This window comes from Eurytemora carolleeae, unplaced genomic scaffold (assembly GCF_000591075.1).
Source record: "Eurytemora carolleeae unplaced genomic scaffold, Eaff_2.0 scaffold941, whole genome shotgun sequence".
Lineage (NCBI taxonomy): Eukaryota > Metazoa > Arthropoda > Copepoda > Calanoida > Temoridae > Eurytemora > Eurytemora carolleeae.
In genome coordinates, this window is record NW_019396895.1 from 3,650 (window position 1) to 24,044 (window position 20,395).

Below are 20,395 nucleotides of genomic sequence, written 5' to 3' on the forward strand. Positions count from 1 at the left end.
AGGAAAACTTTTTTTTGCCAGTTCTAAAAAGTAGCGTCGTGAATCGGGTACACCGCTTTCTAAATGGGTCCCTTGAAACTATGTCGATTGTCCCTTTAATAAATCCTAAAATAATATTTTAACAGTCCCTTTAACAAATCCTAAAATAATAGTTTAACAGTTCCTTTAACAAATACTGAATAATAGTTTAACAGTCCTTTTAACAAATGCTAAAATAATAGTTTAACAGTCCCTTTAACAAATCATAAAATAATATTTTAACAGTCCCTTTAACATATGCTAAAATAATAGTTTAACAGTTCCTTTAACAAATACTGAATAATAGTTGAACAGTCCCCTTAACAAATCATAAAATAATAGTCTAACAGTCCCTTTAACAAATACTAAATAATAGTTTAACAGTCCCTTTAACAAATCCTAAAATAATAGTCTAACAGTCCCTTTAAAAAATACTAAATAATAGTTTAACAGTCCCTTTAACAAATCCTAAAATAATAGTTTAACAGTCCCTTTAACAAATCCTAAAATAATAGTTTAACAGTCCCTTTAACAAATCCTAAAATAATAGTTTAACAGTCCCTTTAACAAATCCTAAAATAATAGTTTAACAGTCCCTTTAACAAATCCTAAAATAATAGTTTAACAGTCCCTTTAACAAATCCTAAAATAATAGTTTAACAGTCCCTTTAACAAATCCTAAAATAATAGTTTAACAGTCCCTTTAACAAATCCTAAAATAATAGTTTAACAGTCCCTTTAACAAATCCTAAAATAATAGTTTAACAGTCCCTTTAACAAATCCTAAAATAATAGTTTAACAGTCCCTTTAACAAATCCTAAAATAATAGTTTAACAGTCCCTTTAACAAATCCTAAAATAATAGTTTAACAGTCCCTTTAACAAATCCTAAAATAATAGTTTAACAGTCCCTTTAACAAATCCTAAAATAATAGTTTAACAGTCCCTTTAACAAATCCTAAAATAATAGTTTAACAGTCCCTTTAACAAATCCTAAAATAATAGTTTAACAGTCCCTTTAACAAATCCTAAAATAATAGTTTAACAGTCCCTTTAACAAATCCTAAAATAATAGTTTAACAGTCCCTTTAACAAATCCTAAAATAATAGTTTAACAGTCCCTTTAACAAATCCTAAAATAATAGTTTAACAGTCCCTTTAACAAATCCTAAAATAATAGTTTAACAGTCCCTTTAACAAATCCTAAAATAATAGTTTAACAGTCCCTTTAACAAATCCTAAAATAATAGTTTAACAGTCCCTTTAACAAATCCTAAAATAATAGTTTAACAGTCCCTTTAACAAATCCTAAAATAATNTTCTTTTAAAAAATGTTTAACTCATATATTTTGCTGTGAAATCAATTTTACTATAAATTAACTGTCATATAAAAAATGTTATTAGTCTACTGTCTCTTTAGTATCAAACAACTTATCAAATTATGGAAGAAGACATTTTAAACTATTCACCAACCGTCATGTTTCCTGGAACACTCTGTACTTTCCAAAAGGCTTTTTCCCAAGCGGCTATTTTCCCAACTGTGCAATTTCCCAAGCGGCTACTTTCCAAGTCAATCCTAGCCGCAGTGCTCGGTCCCCTCGCCTATTCTAGCCACAGTGCTCGGCCCTTTAGCACGTTTTAGTCGCAGAGCTCGGTCTCCTAGCCTCAGAAGTCCTAACCTAACCTTTGGGGTGTTGGCACTTGGGAAATTGCACAATTAAGAAATCGCCACTTGGAAAGTCGCCCTTGGAAAATACCTTGAAAATAGGTTTAATGGGAGTGTTTGCAAAAAATGAAAATGGTTTTTTGCTGAAACCACAATTTGATCGTAAATTGATCTATTACTATGATTACTATGTTCAATTCTGTAAAGGTAACATGAAATTCTTTTGAACTTTATGAACCCATAATTGAACAAAATGTTCATAATATCTTGTGTTAATGACTGCACTAAAAGTCCATCAATGGTTTTAAATATTTTCTAATTTTACCTCATTTTGCTGGTCATTTTTTCATTGCAACAATCACTCAACTAATTAACCAAGTTCAATTGTTAATTGAAGAAACTGTTAATCATTTATTTGAATATTCAATTTTAAATTGAGTGAAAAATGGATCAATTATTAAATAGATTGTTAATTAATATGGGCAAACTGAGTAATTAATTGATCTTTTTATTCAACTGAAATCATAATAATTGATTAATCAATAGAAGAATAAATTGTTTAATTGAATGATTGACAGATAAGCTGAAAAAATATATTAATAGATTTTTTGAATGATAATTGTTTAATAAACTCAATTTTTGAAAAGTGAATGGAAGAAATAAATTAATAAACTAAATGATATAATATTCGATCAGCTATAGATTTGATGAATGATTTATTAATTTATAAATTCATTATAATTGATAAATGAATGATCTATGTATTGTCTAATTGATTGATTAATTACTTGGTTAATTGATTAATTCCTTAAAAAGGTTGTGATTGGAACTCTAAATCTGCCCCATATTCACTATTTGGACGGCTGCAGGTCAGCGCCAGGAATGCCGCTCTTTAATATTACAGGTACAAATATACAGTACACTGTACAAATATACAGTACACTGTACATGGTACATAGTTCACTGTACAAATATACAGTACACTGTACAAATATACAGTGCACTGTACATGGTACATAGTTCACTGTACAAGTATTCAGTACACTGTACAAATATACAGTACACTGTTCAAATATACAGTACACTGTTCAAATATACAGTACACTGTTCAAATATACAGTACACTGTAAAAATATACAGTACATTGTACAAATATACAGTACACTGTACAAATATACAGTACACTGCACAAAAATGCACTACACTGTACATGGTACATAGTTCACTGTACACTTTATGAACCTATTGCACTGTACACATCACACTTCCGTTTAATCTCTTATAATCACAATCGAAAAAGTAATCACGTGTTTGTTGAATAAAAAAGTCATAGAATTGTATTTTACAATTTTTTAAAAATAAAATCAAAAAACATTTTTTATTTTGAAATAATCTGAAACTTCTCTCCATAATCTTTAAATAGACAAAAAAGATTTGTTTTCTTCTGCAGTGAACAAGTAGACAAATTTTAAAACTTTGCAATAATTAAACCAAGCATTTTATTTTTCAAATTTTCAAGTTTAGACAATTGAATATTTAAAAATATTTCCAAAAATACTTTTCTATATTTAAGCCGATGAAAATAATTATTCCTCAAAACTTAAAGAAATATCTGCACAATTTGAAAATATTCACAGTTTTAAGTAAACACAATTTTAACAACAACCTGGCCGGTCTAATGTTATTCTGTATAAATATATATTTTACATACATACAGATATGCTTTGTGTAAGTATGCTTGTAAAACTGGGACAAAAACTTAGAAATCTCAAATTTAATTGTCACGCGTGATACTACTGCAGTATAGTAAACTGGAATTTTTATCGTAAAATATTATATATATTATATGTAAAGAAAGAGTGTGAGAAGTTTCTAACAAAAAATGCATTGTGTTATTTGCTAAGCTGAAATCAATATGCACTTTTTGCAGTACAGAGTGCCCTCCGAAACAGTACAGAGTGCCCTCCTAAACAGTACAGAGTGCCCTCCTAAACAGTACAGAGTGCCCTCCTAAACAGTACATGAGTGGCCTCCTAAACAGTACAGAGTGCCCTCCTAAACAGTACAGAGTACCCTCCTAAACAGTACAGAGTGCCCTCCTAAACAGTACAGAGTGCCCTCCTAAACAGTACAGAGTGCCCTCCTAAACAGTACAGAGTGCCCTCCTAAACAGAAAAAAATTGAGATTGTTTTGGTTTAATTAAATTTATTAAATGAATTTTAATCTAAAAAGTTATTTCAAATCCCCAAAAAAATTTAAAAAATTCCAAAACTATGGGAATTGTAAAAGATTTAGGTTTTTTATTAAAAATTCAATTGCCGCCAAGAACTAGAAGACGACACTTTCAGGGAATATCAACGTATTTTAAGAGACCTTGTCACCCTTGACTGTTTTTTCTTCAATATTTGATCCACAACTTTCTTGATAAGCCGTTGCCGGCCAGATTGACGATTTTTAATGTGCATTAGTCATTTATACACTGAGAACAGTTATAGAAATGTATATTTCTTTAGATATCCCAACTTAATTAGTTTATTTATTGAAGTATTTATCTAGGTGGTTCAATCATCATGATTGGCCTCTTCATTCGTGAAATACTGAAAAGGGTAAGTTTTATCTAAAGAATTAAATAAAATATTATACAATTTTTATTTTAAGCAATTCAAGTGATTCCTCGTTTTCAAACGAAAAATTTCTCGTCAATTTCGCAGATTTTATACTGTCGAGTTCAACAAAAAAAAAAACTGGATTAAAAGTCTTGATAAACATTAAAACATTAAAACATCAGTTTGAAAATCACAAAGCTAGTTGTTTAAACAAAATATAATATTATTACGTATCAGAATGAATGCTATTTAGATAAAGAACGATTTGAACGTTTTGAAAAATTCTTTGAAGGTTTATTTGTTTATTATGAAAGGGTTTAATGTTTGTTTATTCGGAGTTTTAGCGGGGAATTCATGTAATATAAACTCAAGAAATTAAAAAAAAATTATTATATAATTTAGAAATATTTTCACAATAACATTTATTTTTAGCATTAAGTTCGCAATACGGTCAATCATTCAGTCACTGCGAAAAGACGGCTTTTTGTTTTAAAGGAACGTTCATTGTAATTTTAAGTGATCTTTAAAGGGAGTGGCCGGCTATGTTAGGTAGTTGAACTGAGTATGCAGTGTTGTGGAAAACTTCTTTCGGATTCATTTGAGACATTTAAAACTTTTAAAGATCTGTAAATCCTGAGTTTGAGCGCAAATTCGACGTTCAAAACTCCTATTTTGGGGGTGGATACGTTTTTCAAATTAGTTTCTTTTTAATTATTAAATAACGACGACCAAAAAAAATAAAGTAAAAATTATACAGTAATCTAATTAGATGGTTAGGAACATATTTCTCAAAAGAAAGATTATATTTGAAAGATAGAGGAATGCTGCAAATGTTCTCGAATTGTGCGGAATTGCGCGGAGTTTACAGGGCTCGCAATTGCGCGCAATTAAAATCCACTTGCGTTGGAAACCCTAGGGATATTTTATTCAAAATAATATAATTTTATTGATCATATTATTAATAAGGAAGATTTTATATATCGTCGTTATTATAACGTGAAATATGTTTACTTCTGACAATTTCTTCAATTTTCGGAAGCACTACGGAATTAAGGAATTCATGGATATGCATACATGGATGAGTAATTATTTACTAAACTTATTATGTACTGCAGACTTATTTTAAATGAAATTGACAAACTAATGATGGATTAGCGTGGAACATTCTGCCTTCTTAGTTTATAATTGTTTCTAATTTGTTCAAAGTTAATAAAAATGGCTTCTCTCATTACTCGACATGCAGTTTTGAACGCCTCTTAATATTTGTGATTCGTTAAAACTAAGTTATTTTCTGTTAACAAATTGGACTGATGTTAACACATTGTTTACAAATTTCTTAAATTAGTTGAAAATTCCTTAATTTTTGTTAAAAGTCAATTTAACACATTAGTTTTCAGATATATCAGTGCCTACATACACTTTTAACTTTTACCTTTTTGAGCACTTTATTTTGAAAACTTTGGTTTTTACTATTGATCAACGGTTTGGTATATTTTCGAACAAGAATGTAAGAATTGTCGAGAAATTTTTAGGAATGTGGAATCTATTTCTATATTTTGGAATTTATGCTTTTCATCATCCTCTGAAAGAAATGAATATTTAAGGATTGGAGGACAGATCTTGAAATGTGGATTTACGTTAATTTATGATCTTGGTTTCATGCTCATTGCAGCAGGTATGCCATGCACTTCTTCTTTAAAGGGATTGTAAGCGTAATTTAAAGTGGTTCTTCATGTAAAGATGATAATCCCTGATTTAGAATCCTACCCTTGAAAGCTTTGTCTAATCAAGTATGAATTAGAAATTAATATTATAATTTTGAAAAATTATTATTTTCATTTGGGGGTGCTCTACAAAAGTGACTTGGCATTTCTATAACTGTAGGAAAAAATATAGGATTGTTCAGAATTTAAAAACTTTTAAACCTAGAATGGTTGTGAAGAGGGCATTGCCAACCTTGAATAAAGGGTCACTTAAAATTTCGCTTACAGTCCCTTTTAAGATGGGAATATTTTTTTTTAATTGTAAGAGATTTTCTTTTTACATATCAAAATGTTGAGCTCTTGAATTATTTTATAACACTGTGCACAACTTAAATTATGGAAAGAAGTAATCAAAATGTGAGGCGCATCTTTTCATTTCCTTTAAAAACTTGAATCAAAAGAACGAGTTTAAAAGTTTTAATGGATGGATTTCTTTTCTAAACAATCTATTAAACCATTCCTCATTCCTAAGTTTATTGTTCAGCAGGAGTGTTTCCAACGTATAGATTATTCACTTACGCGAAATTCCGTGCAGTTACACGAAATAATTTTCTTTTCGTGTAATTTCGCAGGATTTCGCGTAATTGGCGAAACTTCAATTTCGCAAAATTGCGGCGTAATTTCGCGTAATTTCTACAACGTAAATTCGCGAAATTTTGTAATAATTACGCATAATTATCGAAACTTTGATTTCGCGCAATTACGCCGTAATTTCGCGTAATAGGAAACTAAACTTTTTGATAATCTCAGAGTATTTTTAGTGTCCAGTGACAAAATAATAATTAGAAACGAATAGAAAATTGTTGATTTATCAAATAGCAGAGATTGTATTGAAAATATCATGGTTTTATCTTTGAGCCTTAGCTATAAACTAGAAAAACAAACATTAAAAATCATAATTTATTTAAAACCTAAAAAATCTTGACATGACTGTCAGTAATTTCCATATGTAAATTTAAACAGAAAGTAAATTATGAGTATACTTTTAGATATTCCTGATTAGTATTTAGATTGTTTTTTATAATTATTTTACTCTTAGATCTTAAGATGTGATTTCTTTTAGTACTTGAAATGTATTATTTTAGCCTGGTTGGTCCTAAAATGAGATTGATTTAGTCTGGTTATCTAAAATATAAAAAATGTTATCATTTTAGTCTGGTTGATCTGAAATGTATTATTTTAGTCTGGTTGATCCTTAATTAAATGAGATTAATTTAGTCTGTTAGATCATAAAATATAAAAATGTAAAAATGTTATTATTTTAGTCTAGTTGATCTGAAATGTATTATTCTAGTCTGGTTGATCCTAAAATATAAAAATGTTATTATTTTAGTCTGGTTGATCGCTGGAACAGCTTCAGTCATCGAACCCTACAGACATATTTTGGGAGAGGACATCACCACGGTAAAATATATAACAAAGTGTTAAAAAAATGAACAAAATTTATAGCCTATGTCAAAGTTTACTTAAAATACTCGAGGCTAGTGGCTAATTCTTACTCTTGCTCTTCTGTAAGTTTTAATAAGATATTGAAAACTATAAGTAGTTAAAAATGATAAACTGTATCTAATTTAAAAAATATATTTTTTGAAAAGGTTTTTACAACTTGGGCATTTTATAACATTTGTTCTGCAAAGTTAAATCCAGTGATAAAATCAACTCTGGAGGTCGAAAAATATGTTTCTTTTTACATTTGTGGATAAAACAGAAGATAAAAACTAGATTGATATTTTGGAAGAATATTTTATTGAAGTGTTTTCCTATTCTTGAGAATGTTATCATATCATTTTGTCATTTTGTCCTGTTTTCTTACCAGAAAATACTCCAGCTAAAAATTAAAATAAAGAAAAAAAATATGAGCTGAAAACTTTAGAATGGTGGATATCGAGATTAATGCTTGATCCTCTCTTTTTCTTAATATAGAGACTAATCTAATCTTGTACTTTAAGCCTGAAAAGTGTATAAAATTCAACCATTCAGATTCGTGTATATGAAGCCAATAAATTTGAAATTTTGCGCACCATTTAAGTTTATATACAGAAATGGAAGGAACTCTCTAATTTAGAAAAAACGGTTTTGGATTTTTCTCTACTATATCCAAGAAAGAACGGTTTAAGAAGAAAATCAAAAGTGTGTCCATTGGATACTCAGATTAAGAAATCGGGATTAAGGATATCTCATTCTAAAGCTTTCAGCTTTTTATTTATCCCTTTCTAAAGAAAAATGTATTTAACGGTAATGCGAGGTTTTAAATTGCAATAAAGCAATTTATTCCAAAATAAAATGTTCAATGAAAAGCATGCAGAACAATTCAATCCTAAACATTTTTTTAAATTTATTTTGAAGCTTTCTTGATTCTGAAAACTAGTTTTCTATATTTTAAAGCTTTCTAATTTGTTAAAAATAAGTTTCTCTATTTTCAATAATTCTGTCTTCTTTATTCTAAAATTTGTTTTGTGTTTATTTATTTTCTAGGTTTTCTGAATTCTAGGAAAAGTTTAATTTTAAATCATTTAGGCTTTCGGAACCCTTAAAAATACTTCTGACATCCTTGTAAGCAAGATTAACATCCAGGTTAGATATTTTTTATTCTTTAATTTTCAAATTTTATTCTATTTTTCTATTTCAAATTTTGATCAAATAGGATTTGAGTCTTTGCCACAAACTCTGATTTTCTAATTCCTATTTCTTTTCCAACCAACGGCGTATACAGCGGCGGGGTGGGCAAGGGGGCAGTTCCCCTCCCTAGACCCGTAAAAGGTGCACGGGACGTAGCTATCACACTTCAAAAATCTGAAACTGAAGAATGCAGAGCATAAACAAATTAGTTAGCTGTTTTTTTTTCTGCTAGTTGATGGAGAGAGAAAGTAGTACTTGTATGGTAATTGGACTGAATTTGTACCTTTAAAGTATCCAAGAAGCCATATGTTTTGAATTTATAGTTCAAAATTTGTCCCCCCCCCCCTAGAAGCTCCTAAGGGGGGGGGGCAAAAAATTTGTTCGACCCCCCTAGATATATATTTCTGTCTACACCCTTGTTGCCAACCCAATGTGTAAACCTTAGATATTTCAAACTATGAATTCTGTTAGATCAAATAATCTAAGTTTGAAATATCCAAGGTTTTCAATATCATGTTGCAAAGTTATAAAGGGTGTTAGACAAAAGAGAACATGCTATTTGTCTCTTGTGAATGAAATGGATAAGCCTACGTGCAAAAAAAAAACATTTGCAAAGCTAAGAATGGTCCAGAACTGGCTTAAAATCACAAGGTATTCATGAATCCTACAACTCTAAATAGCTTTGTTAGTTACCAGATTACAAGTTCAGGGTGGAGGTAATTTTACCCAACATCTACTAGCAGGCTTCTGTAGCCCACCATAGCCAGAACCAGTTCCTTCACTTCTCCTTTACTAAGGAGACTATTACTGTAAGCTGATAGGACCATATCTTATAACAAGAAGGAATGTACTTACTACTTACTTTATCTTGTATAAATCAACTCTAACCTGAGCTGAAAACTTTAGAATGGTGGATATCGAGATTGATGCTTGATCTCCTCTTTTTCTTAATCTCCAGATTAAATAATGCTTGTTCTTCTCTTGTTATTAATCTCCAGATTAATTTACATATCGGGATTAAGGATATCCCATTCTAAAGTTTTCAGACCTGGTCCTTGAGGACTCAGCTTTCTTGCAGAACGAACTTGTTAACAGTCAGAGGCTGCCACCCTCTCATGCTGTCAGCAATAGTTTAAATCAAAGTTTTGTTTACATCTGACAATGTCCATGAAGTTTAACAATGTCCGGCCTATAACTGAGAGTAAAGAAGGTTGCAAGGAGGAAATGAACAAATCTCTGTTAACTGAAGCACATTAAGGGGGCAAAAAGCTTTCCAGCGTATAGGCTTACCAGTTTCATCCCAAGAGACAAAGAGTATTTATTCAATGCAGAGTTGACCAAACTCGATATTTTTTGATCGCATAGTCATAACACTCTAGAGACATTATGATCGGGTAAAAATTAAGTCTCTGAGAGAAAAAGTGTGAAGTGTTTGGTCTTTTTAAATACTCTTTGGGGATTAAGGTTGTGGCAAATTTCTTTATCATTTGATGTTTTACATTACACGTTGTGTTTATTAAGTTTCACTAGTTAATAATTTCCTATGCAATTAAAATGTAAATACAAAAAGAGCAAAATGGTTTGGTTTGATTGGTTAATAATTTAATGGTAGGCATTAAAGGCGACCGATTTGTATTTCTGCCCAAGTGTCAATTTGCCGAGTAGGGACTTCACAAATGCGCAATTTCCCAAGCAGCAACTTCCCAAAGGTTAGGTTAGGCCTTCTGAGGCGCCACAGGCTGAAACGGAGGAGGGGGGGGGGGCTGCAGCTAGGATGGACAAGGAGCCGAGTGCTGTGGCTTAAAAAAGGCTAGCTGGCCGAGCACTGAGGCTAGAACAGACTTGGGAAGTTTATGCTTGGGAAAATGCCCATTTGGGAAATTACCTAACATATTTTATTGTTACCATTACTTCAGGTTGTAACAGAACATCTTAACGACTCCAGCCAACCTCAAACCAACCTGGTAAAATTTGTTTAACGCCTTTTCAGTTTTCATGCAAGATTACCGGCCTATGAGGGACGTTAAGTTACTTTACGTCCCTTGGGACAATTAAGGAAATTCTACGAAGTTTTGAAAAGAGGATAAAATTGTGTACAACAAATTTTTCGGGAATTTNGGGATGCCCAGTTAGTAACATGAAAGAGGTTTGGCTATAATCCACCCACTTTACCTCGTAAAAATGTTTTTGCAGTCAGAACTCTGGATCAAGCATTACAGTTTACCTTAATTCTTATTTAATATTATGTTATAGTCGTACTTTGCAGAAATAACTTTAATTGAGAGAATTAGCATTGATTTTTAAATATAACAGTGCTTACATTGGATATTGAGATCAAGTGTTCAAAATAAAACAATATCCAGACAAAAGATCCGATCTCTGGATACAACACTTTTCACTCTACATTCTTCTTTTGTATTATGCCATAGAAGCATCTTTTTTTGTATAGTGAGAACCAGAAAGCAGCGGATTTCTCGTTATCGTCTTTTCTCTTTTTGTTACGCAATGTCGCTAAGGATTATTTCATTTCATACTAAACATTTTAAACATATATATATATATAGGTTTTAAAAAAGAAGAAGATATATATATGTTCAAGATGGAAAACTATAGAATGTGTTATATAGTTCTATATTATCTATATTATCCATGTTCAGGATGGAACTCTAGAATGTGATATAGTTCTATATTATCTATATTATCCATGTTCAGGATGGAACTCTAGAGTGTGATATAGTTCTATACTATCTGACAATAGTTGTTCTTATCACAGGCTGGATTATTATTGGACTGGGTGCTCTGTATATCCTGTAAGCAAACTATGAATTAAATTTAAAAAGAATTTGAGTCTTTGCCACAAACTCTGAATTTCTAATCCTTTTATTTTTACAACTCAATGTCGTGGACCTGAGATTTTTCAAAATATAGTTTCTGAAAGATCAAATGATCTAAGTTTGAAATATCAAAGGTTTACATCATCAATTCGTAAAGATAAAGGGATTTGAAAATTTTAGTTTATAGCAAGAATCAATTCCTTTATAATAACTGGAAAATTATGTAAAAAAAAATAATGAAAGAATTTTAAATTATAATTAAATTGCAAAAGCGATTAAGGGAAAAATTAAGATTGAATGGGAAAAAGGAAAAATGGTTAGATGTGTGAAAAAAACATGAGTTTATATAATGAATAGAAATCCATGTGAACCAGGGGGTAACAAGGCTAAAAAAATCAGATTTTTTCCTTCAAAATTCAAAAAAAATATTTTTCAATTTTCAAAATCCTCGTGCAACGCAGGGCGCTTTACCTAAAAATAAATAAATGAATAGTTAAAAAATAACTAAATCAATGTTTAGAATATTCAAAGTCAAAAAATACATAATCGAAAAAAGTTCAACTTTTATGTTTTCTAGGTTTTTCAAGATATTTTATCCTCTCTTCTGCTGCAAGCCCTGCAAAGACAACAGGAATGACAAAAATATTATCTAAGTTTTTTTTTTAAAAGTAAATTTTAAAGTTATTCTTCTGGTGCTTTTTAACGTGAATCTGTATTATGGTGATAAGCTGCACTGTTTATAAAACATACGTGATCGGTTGGATCATAGATTAAAAATAACAGATAGAACACTAGATGTAGTTTTTTTTTCACGATTTAGGGGGTTTTCGTTCACAATAACCCTGTTGACTCCTGAGACAGAAGCCCAAAGGAGTTAAGCGTATTCTCTCTCTGTTTTGTCATTTAACGCAGCATGCGCGTAACTCCTTTGGGCTTTTACCTCAGGCTTATTGCGAACGAAAAACCCAATTAAATCTAGTGTGCTATCTGTTATTGTTAATTAATCTAAGGATTCGATCAAATCATGGCATGCGAGGCTGGCCAGACATTTTTTATTAAAAAAATAAAAAAATAATTATACTATAAAATGTTATATTTACCGATAAGATTTAAAGATTGTTGAATTATAGACCAAAATATGTACGATTTCAAACAGAAGAAACCGAATGCCTCTCACTCTGGTTAGTCCGGGGATATATATATATATATATATATATATATATTTATGGTGTTGGAAACTTGCGATATTCTCTAGTCCCTTGCAAGCAGCTTTAACAAAAATTTTTGCTCAATCGGTAAAATTAAATCTGAAGACGTTGTGAGCGCGCCATGCGATACCAGTAATCTGATACTAAAGAAAGTTTTATCATAAATTGAGATCACGAATCGTAAATAAATGTCCGACCAAAAAATGAAGATATTTTCATACTTTTTGTCCAGACATGGAGATATGGATATCATGCATATATAATACTTCAACATCAAATACAACACCATGCAAGAAGATAAAATAGGAAATATGAAGTTTTAAAAACTAAAACAAAAAAATTGTACTAGTCTGCCAACTTATCTCCATTTATTGAGCATTTTCTACACTTTGATTTTGACATTTGAATTTAGCATAGACCTGATGACTTGCCTCAAACTCATACAATAGCAACTAATTAACTTTAACTGTGTTTCTATGGATTTTATACATTTTGAGAAAGCAAAGGTTTACACCATCATATTGAATTGTGAAGACATAAAGATTAGAAATTAAGAATTTAACTTTATCCCTTATCCTTTATCCCTAGTTTTTATTGAACAATTTAAACATTTTTATTTAGAATTTTCGGATTTGATATAAAGTAAACCAGGCAATTGATAAATTGTTCTAAACTCAAAATTTTCTAATTGCTATAACACTACAATCTAGTGACGTTTCATCCTTATATGTTTCAAACTAAGATTATTTCATTTAGCTGACTTCGTAGTTAGAAATATCAAAAGCTTAATTTGTTGAAAGTATCTGGATGCAAAGATATAGGGGTTTGAAAATTGGAGTTTGAGGCTAGTAATTAAAAAGCTTTCAAAATTATAATTTTCAATGTGAAAGCGGTGCTAATTTGCTTCATTCTGTACATTTGTACAATAATACTGTACACATCCAAAGTATGTGAACCACTGTACATAGTATCATTTTTTAATCTTTAAATTATATTAACTTTAGAATTTGTAGTTTCAGTTCTGCAAAGTACAACAAAATTACTGTAGTTCTTCCGTTCCTGCATTATGAATTTATGTACAGTGAAACCCTTAATAACGAATACATCGAAAGAATTCATCAAATGTCGTATTCTTCACTTTCTGATAATGGAATGTTGCAGATATTTAGTTTTTTAATTAAATGATTATATGGAACTCTTTAAAACTGTTCCCGCATATTCATGGCTATTTATTTATTTTCGCAAATACTGAAATTTACGTAATATAGTATAAAACTCATTGAAAAATTGTCAAGACGACATTTGATAAATTCTTCCGATCTATCACTTATTAAGGGTTTCACTGTAAGAAACTCACAGAAAAGTTTCTTGAAAAAACTGGCAATAAAAACTTTGTTAGTCTCAATTTTCTGAAATTCTAGGACAACATGTCACTGGAAATAAAGTCCTGAGTTTTAGGTTCCTGGGACTTTTTTCCTAAAATAATATGGAGGCTGCCAATAAAGTCTCAGGAAATAAAATCGAAGGAATTAAAGTCCCGAAGAAAAAAAAACCAAGAATATAAGTCTTAAGTGAAAATGAGGTCATGTCTGAGTTGTTTTCATAAAGAAAACTTTTCTTCTAACCATTGTGTCAAAATTAGGACACTTTTTTTATAATTTTTATAATCAAATAATTTCTGAATTTTAGAGTGATATAAATCTGATTTTTTTAAGTAAAATCTCAAACAATAAAAGTATTGTATCTCTTTTTATACTCAAACTATTGAAAACTTCTCACGCAGATGATTTAACTACGAAATTTAAAAAGGTTAAATTTTTAGGTTTTATGCTAATAATAGAATAGTTTCTAAATGTTTGATTTTCAATAACTTAACATTCTTTTATTCAACACGCGTTGGTTTTTTAGACGTCTGAGTTTTAAAGGCTGCATGGCTTTACAGTGTAAAGGATTGAAGTATTTAGAAAAGAGGATGTATTTTTCATTGCCAAGCCAAGATAAATGTTTAGAATTCATGATTTTACTTTAGAATATGAATCTTTAAAGTTATGGTTACGAGCACATATACAGAAAGACAGAAGTGTTTATGATTTCAAAGATTTATCTGTATTTATATGTATATCCATTTTATTAATATTCTTCACAGCATCTGCATATTGAATGCTGACAGAAGTAGTTTTAATATTAAGCCCCTTTTTTAATGATTGCAAACATTCTATGTTTCCATGCATTTTCTGCTATAATAGGACTTTTTTCCGGGGACGGTTTTGTAAAAAATCATACTGGAACCAGAAAAAAATTCTAGAATATTAAGTCTGAAAAATGATAGGACTTCATTTAAAACTTTTGTTTCTAGGACTTTTTTTCCAGAGGACTTTTTTAGTACCAAAATTTAGGACTTTATTTCCGAAAACTTTTTTCCAGAGAACTTTTTTGTCGGTTACCTGCATGATATACTGGATGATATTCAAACCTTTCACTGAGAATCAGAAATAACAAATTCTTATTTATTTATGTTTTTTTACAATAAACTATTTTATCAATGTACATATTGTGAAAGAATCAAAATTTAGTGAGGGAGAGAGAGAGAGTCATAAAAAGTATAGATTTTGCTTCAAAAATAGAAAGTATTGGAATGAAATAAGTGAAAGATTAAACAGCCTTTATTTATTGATTTTGTTTTCCTTTATATATACGCACTATAGCTATATTCGTATATATACGCACTATATGTTCGTATATATACGCACTATACCTATGTTCGTAGAAGTTTAAAATTCTAAAACTTTTGGCCAATTTTGTCCAGCCGTTCGGCCAGCTATAAGTACATAAGCTGTACACGGTCAGTGGTAAAGTATTTAAGTCTAAATTTTGACAATTTCACGCGCCAAAGCCAAAGTCTAAAATTTCGCATATAGAAGGCTTTCAAATGTCGTCTTCAAACTTAGGTAGAAGATGCTTTAGTCCGTTTAAGAATATTTTAAAGAAGTTTTCACAAAACATATTAGAATAGAACCTAAACAATACTTGTTTTCGATCGCCATGAGTTCCATTGTCATTCGATGTTATTTAGCGTATGAGTAAAAAAATGCCCGAAAATAGCTCAAAAAAGACAAGAATGGCCCGAAAATTGTTTTACAGTTGTATTCTAATTGACCAGAAAACTTTTTTAATTGGATAAATGCTGAAGAACCAATTCAAGTATTCATCATCAAAAGTTTCATAAAAGTTTTACAAAAATAATAAACATTTTTCCTCTTTTACAATCAATTATATGAAGAAACCACATTAATAACTATATTGGCTGTCTTATAAAAATAAATATCTTTGAAAGAAGATTTAAGTCTTTTAATAAAATAACTATTTCTTTCTTAATTTTGGATATATCTTTTTAAAGGTCTGAACACTTACTACTGAAGACTACACAGAAAAAAAAATTAAAATCTTCAAATCGGATATTATAAATGATTTATTACTGATTTAATATTATCCAAAAAAACGTTTAAGTTGTTAAAAAACACTGAATTTAGAAAAAAATGGTCTAAAACTAGATGTTGGTATTTTTATCATCAGTCGTTCCACTCTTCTTACGAGTTGACTTCGGTCTTCTAAAAAAATCAAATTTACCATGAAGCAAAACCTTGATGATGTTTTTACGATCAATATAATTGCAATCATGATTTCTACTTTGCTGTTTTAATTTTAATTTTACATATTTGATGATATGAAAACATGGTGGGTACATATATACATATATCATGAAGAAACAAAATGGTTTGTTTAAAACTGATAATCCTCTATAATATATCTCTTTCAGTTTACAAGTTTGAAAAATTCCAATTTAAATATGAACGTTAAAAAATTTAGCCTACCTTGAACCCCGTCTGGATTTTGAAATAGTTTCAATCATCTTGAACCAACACAGACCGAAAACCATAGTACCTTTAAATTGTTTTGTTAACAACAGACCATTCTGTTCATACAACTTTATTTCACCTGATATTATTGCAAGTGTCAAGCCAAGAATTACAATCAGTAGTATTCCTTGGACTTCTGGAGTAAACATTTTGTATCCGTAAAACTTTCAACAGAAATAAAAAATTTGCGACGTTTTCACTTTTCAACTTGCGCGTTTTTTACTTCACTACAAATTTATGTGGTGCTTTGATCGTAACTTTATCAATTTGTTTGGAAACCCAATTCTTCTTACATGTCCAAAATGTTGATCATCACATGAATATTTTATAACTTTTTAGATTTATAAAATCATTTGAAAAGAGATTTTTTTTATGAAACTGCCTTATATGCTTTTCAAAATTTAATATATATAGATCATCGTGTTCGTACTAGTTCTGTATTTTCTTTTCTTTATGTTCGTAGCTTGTTAGCGCAACCAAAATGCGCATTGTGCATCAGTAAAATTAACTTATAGCTATATCCATCCTGAGCTGAAAACTTTAGAATGAGATATCCTTAATCCTGAACGCTTAATCTGATTATCCAATGTACACACTTTTGATTTTCTTCTTATAATCCCCTTTTTGGATATTTCTACTGTATAAAAGTTACATTTGATATCAATTACAGATACAATGCTACATCGATTGGACTAATATCCGATTGAATTAAATTCAGCTGTTCACAAGCAAACTTTTAGAGTATTTAAACAAATATAAATTAAATCATGTTAATATGAAAATATTAAAAAACATATTTTAGGACTATTATAATTTTGAACGTTATAGTCTTAACCCTATCCCTGCTGGGGTACTTGAAAACCAGGATATGCTGGGGGGGGGTCAATTTGACCCCCCCCTCTAAATCCCATGTTTTATGTCCAAATATGACAAATGATACATCATTAGAAAGCTCTTGTGCTCTACTTTTAGAATCTGCTAAAAAAATTGCAAATTTGCAAAAATTGAATTTTTTATCGCAAAATCCAGTAATATAGTAAAAATGTTTGCAAAAAATTGTCCACAAAATGAAAAATTATACATTTTTGAAAAGCCCTTTACCATGCCATTTCAAATATGCAAAAATTTTTGCAAAATTTTAAATAACCTGATTTTTAATCAAGAAAAACTAAAAATGTGCAAATTAATTTCCTTTGACAGGTTGTTTGCAAAAAATTTGCAATTTTTTTTCGCAAAACTTGTGCAATCCGTTTTCTTATGTCATAGGCTTTCCAAAAAGCTAAATTTTATCAAAATCTGACAAGTGAAAGTGGATCGAAACAAAGATTTAGTTTGTTACAGGCAAAAGCAGTCATTCAGGCAGTGTGCCTGAGGACTCAGGCAGTAAGTATTAAAGCCCGGTTTTAGGCCTAAAGGGAGGGCTTTGGGTATGTAAGAAAAGTCAGAAAATTTCAACAGCCTCAGACCAATACTTTTTGAGTTATGTAAAAAAAACCACAGGTGGGGGTCAAATTGACCCCCCCCCCCCAGCAGGAATAGGGTTAACAAACATTAATCCAAAAGTTACGTTCCTTCAATCGATGTTTAGTTCAATTTATATGACACCATCAACACCAGAAATCAAAACCGGTTTTTCAAAAGTTAAAGAGTACATCTTAACATGATACGCTGATTGGTTAAATTTTTAACTCCTTTCTTGGATATCGAATGCGTTTAAAAATAATCTTGGGTTTAGGAAACCAGGAGTTTAAGCATATAATCTTGATATCCACCATTTCAAAGTTTTCAGCTCTGTTTTACCAGAGTAGCCAAAGCCTTCCGACCCCGTACATGTAAATTTGAATGTCGAGCTCTAATTGGCTGTACTTTGACAAGAGATTTAGCTTATGGTGGCCTGTGCTGACTGTACTGTCAACAGAGAGAGTTCAATTCAATTCTGCACTTTAAAAATATTTTTGCACTATCTCAATGAATACCAAAACTTCCCTGATTTGAACAACAATGAAGATTTTTCTTCTATTTTTAACATTATTGTACGCATTATATTCTGCTTATTAAATAGCCAATTATTTCTATAGAAATTCCTAATTTCATTAAATGACATATGATTATATGTTTTTGTTTTTCTTAAAATCATGCTTATTTGATTGGGTTTCTTATTCCCAATCGGTAACTCTGGTATCGAGACTCTTCCCCGAGGACCTGTGATTCCATGTGGCATGGCTCTCATGTAAAAATATATCAGTACTTCCCACTCCTGTATGCCGAGTCCATTAGCGCCTGATCCAATCAGGGTTCAGCCATGTGTTTGGTGTCTATTCTGAACCAATAGAAATTGTATTGCGGTAACATCTATCTTTCTATCTATCTCATTATCCAATTAGAGATATGAATCCTTCAGTAAATGGAAATATTTACTTCTAGTGAAACTATAGTGTTCCTGTTAACACAAACTAGAAACAAGTGCCTTGTAAATCACAAGTTGTAGTCTGTAATTGTATCTGACTAGAAAGTATTAGTAAGTCAGTAGACCAGGGCGTTGCGACGTCTCAAAGTCGTGTATGAACTTATTTTTTTAAACCTAATCAATAGATTGGGTTCTCGGGCGGATACAATATTTAAGAAAAAAGGGGGAGGGGAACCACAACAGAAAGCAAACAGTATTGAACAATTAACATGCTAAAAAACTACTTTTTTCATCAATAATTAGAATATGGTTTCAAGGGTTCCGTTGTGAATTGTGCATGCATTTCTTCAGATGGAGGGGAAATTTCTACGACCGTTCCTTTATGCAATATTTTTTATTAAATTATAATTATTATAGTTAGATTTTCATTACAGTTTTCATTATTAATTATTCTATTATTATCATTTTTATCATTATTAATTACATTCGGTACACACTTTTATTACCAGTTCAAATGTGAAATATCGTTATCTACTGGATAATAACTTTCGGGTTTACAAAAATATGAGAAATATAAGATATATCCAAAGAGAATAGAATATATATTAGAGTGGAATTTAGAAAATCATGTAAATTTTCACANTTCGCTGCGAGAGTTGTTGACAGCCGCCCCTCTGTCCTCCTACATCCGTCAGGTGGTCATAACTGCTAAACCAGATGTCGGCTTCAGAGGTTTTTGAAACCACAGGTTTGTGTGGAGTACGGGAATCGAACCCGTGAACACCAGCCTGGACACCAATCCAGTAACTAGCTGTGGACAAGTGTGCTTAACTTCAGTGATCTAACGAGAACTGGTGTCACACACTCTCCACCCCACCCCACATTAAAGAGAATACAGGATTAATACAGATTAAATACCCATGATATTTTCAGGAGATCAAGCATTGACCTCGATATCTAGGTCAATGCTTGATTCTCTCTTTTTAGTAATCTTAAGATTAATGTAATCTGAGCTGAAAACTTTTGAATTGTGTATATCGAGATCAATGCCTGATCTCCCCTTTTTCTCAATCTCCAGATTAAAAAATGTTTGGTTTCTTCTTATTATTAATCTCCAGATTAATTAAACGATCGGGATTAAAAGTTCCCAGCTCTGAAGATTTATTTTCAGACTTTTGGAAAACCGGTTTTTAAATTTTCTGCATTTGTGGTGCTATATCGATTGAGCTAATGTTCGATTGAGCTAATACAAGTTTGGACAAAAGATTACAACGTTTATAGTACTCCTTTTGAAAAAAATATTTGTTGAATTGAGCTAATTTTAAAATTTTTAATTAGCATTTATAAAGAAGACAC

At 30.5% G+C, this 20,395-nt stretch overlaps 1 protein-coding gene and 1 long non-coding RNA gene across 4 annotated transcripts; one reads left to right on the plus strand and one right to left on the minus strand.

Moving 5' to 3' along the window:
* Positions 1 to 5,865: 5,865 nt before the first annotated feature.
* LOC111709871 (uncharacterized) lies at positions 5,866 to 15,262 on the plus strand. 3 transcript variants are annotated; one of them, XR_002766956.1, is made up of 8 exons: positions 5,866 to 5,966; positions 7,388 to 7,458; positions 8,572 to 8,628; positions 10,590 to 10,637; positions 11,386 to 11,483; positions 12,085 to 12,138; positions 12,948 to 13,791; positions 14,065 to 15,262. XR_002766956.1 is itself a non-coding variant. In XM_023483798.1 (8 exons), exons 1-7 carry the CDS (start codon positions 5,951 to 5,953, stop codon positions 12,976 to 12,978), a joined length of 375 nt encoding a protein of 124 aa, XP_023339566.1. In that variant the 5' UTR covers positions 5,866 to 5,950; the 3' UTR covers positions 12,979 to 13,021; positions 13,729 to 13,865. The 3 variants fall into 3 exon arrangements, 2 of the variants coding, with proteins under 2 accessions (XP_023339566.1, XP_023339564.1); XM_023483798.1 differs by lacking the exon at positions 14,065 to 15,262 and having other exon boundaries at positions 12,948 to 13,021; positions 13,729 to 13,865; XM_023483796.1 differs by lacking the exon at positions 14,065 to 15,262 and having other exon boundaries at positions 12,948 to 13,865.
* A 904-nt stretch (positions 15,263 to 16,166) lies between these two features.
* On the minus strand, positions 16,167 to 16,836 carry LOC111709872 (uncharacterized). Its single transcript, XR_002766957.1, has 3 exons — positions 16,712 to 16,836; positions 16,588 to 16,657; positions 16,167 to 16,323 (listed from the first exon to the last, which is right to left on the minus strand). It is a non-coding gene; the product is annotated as an uncharacterized LOC111709872 (long non-coding RNA).
* Between the last annotated feature and the right edge of the window lie 3,559 nt (positions 16,837 to 20,395).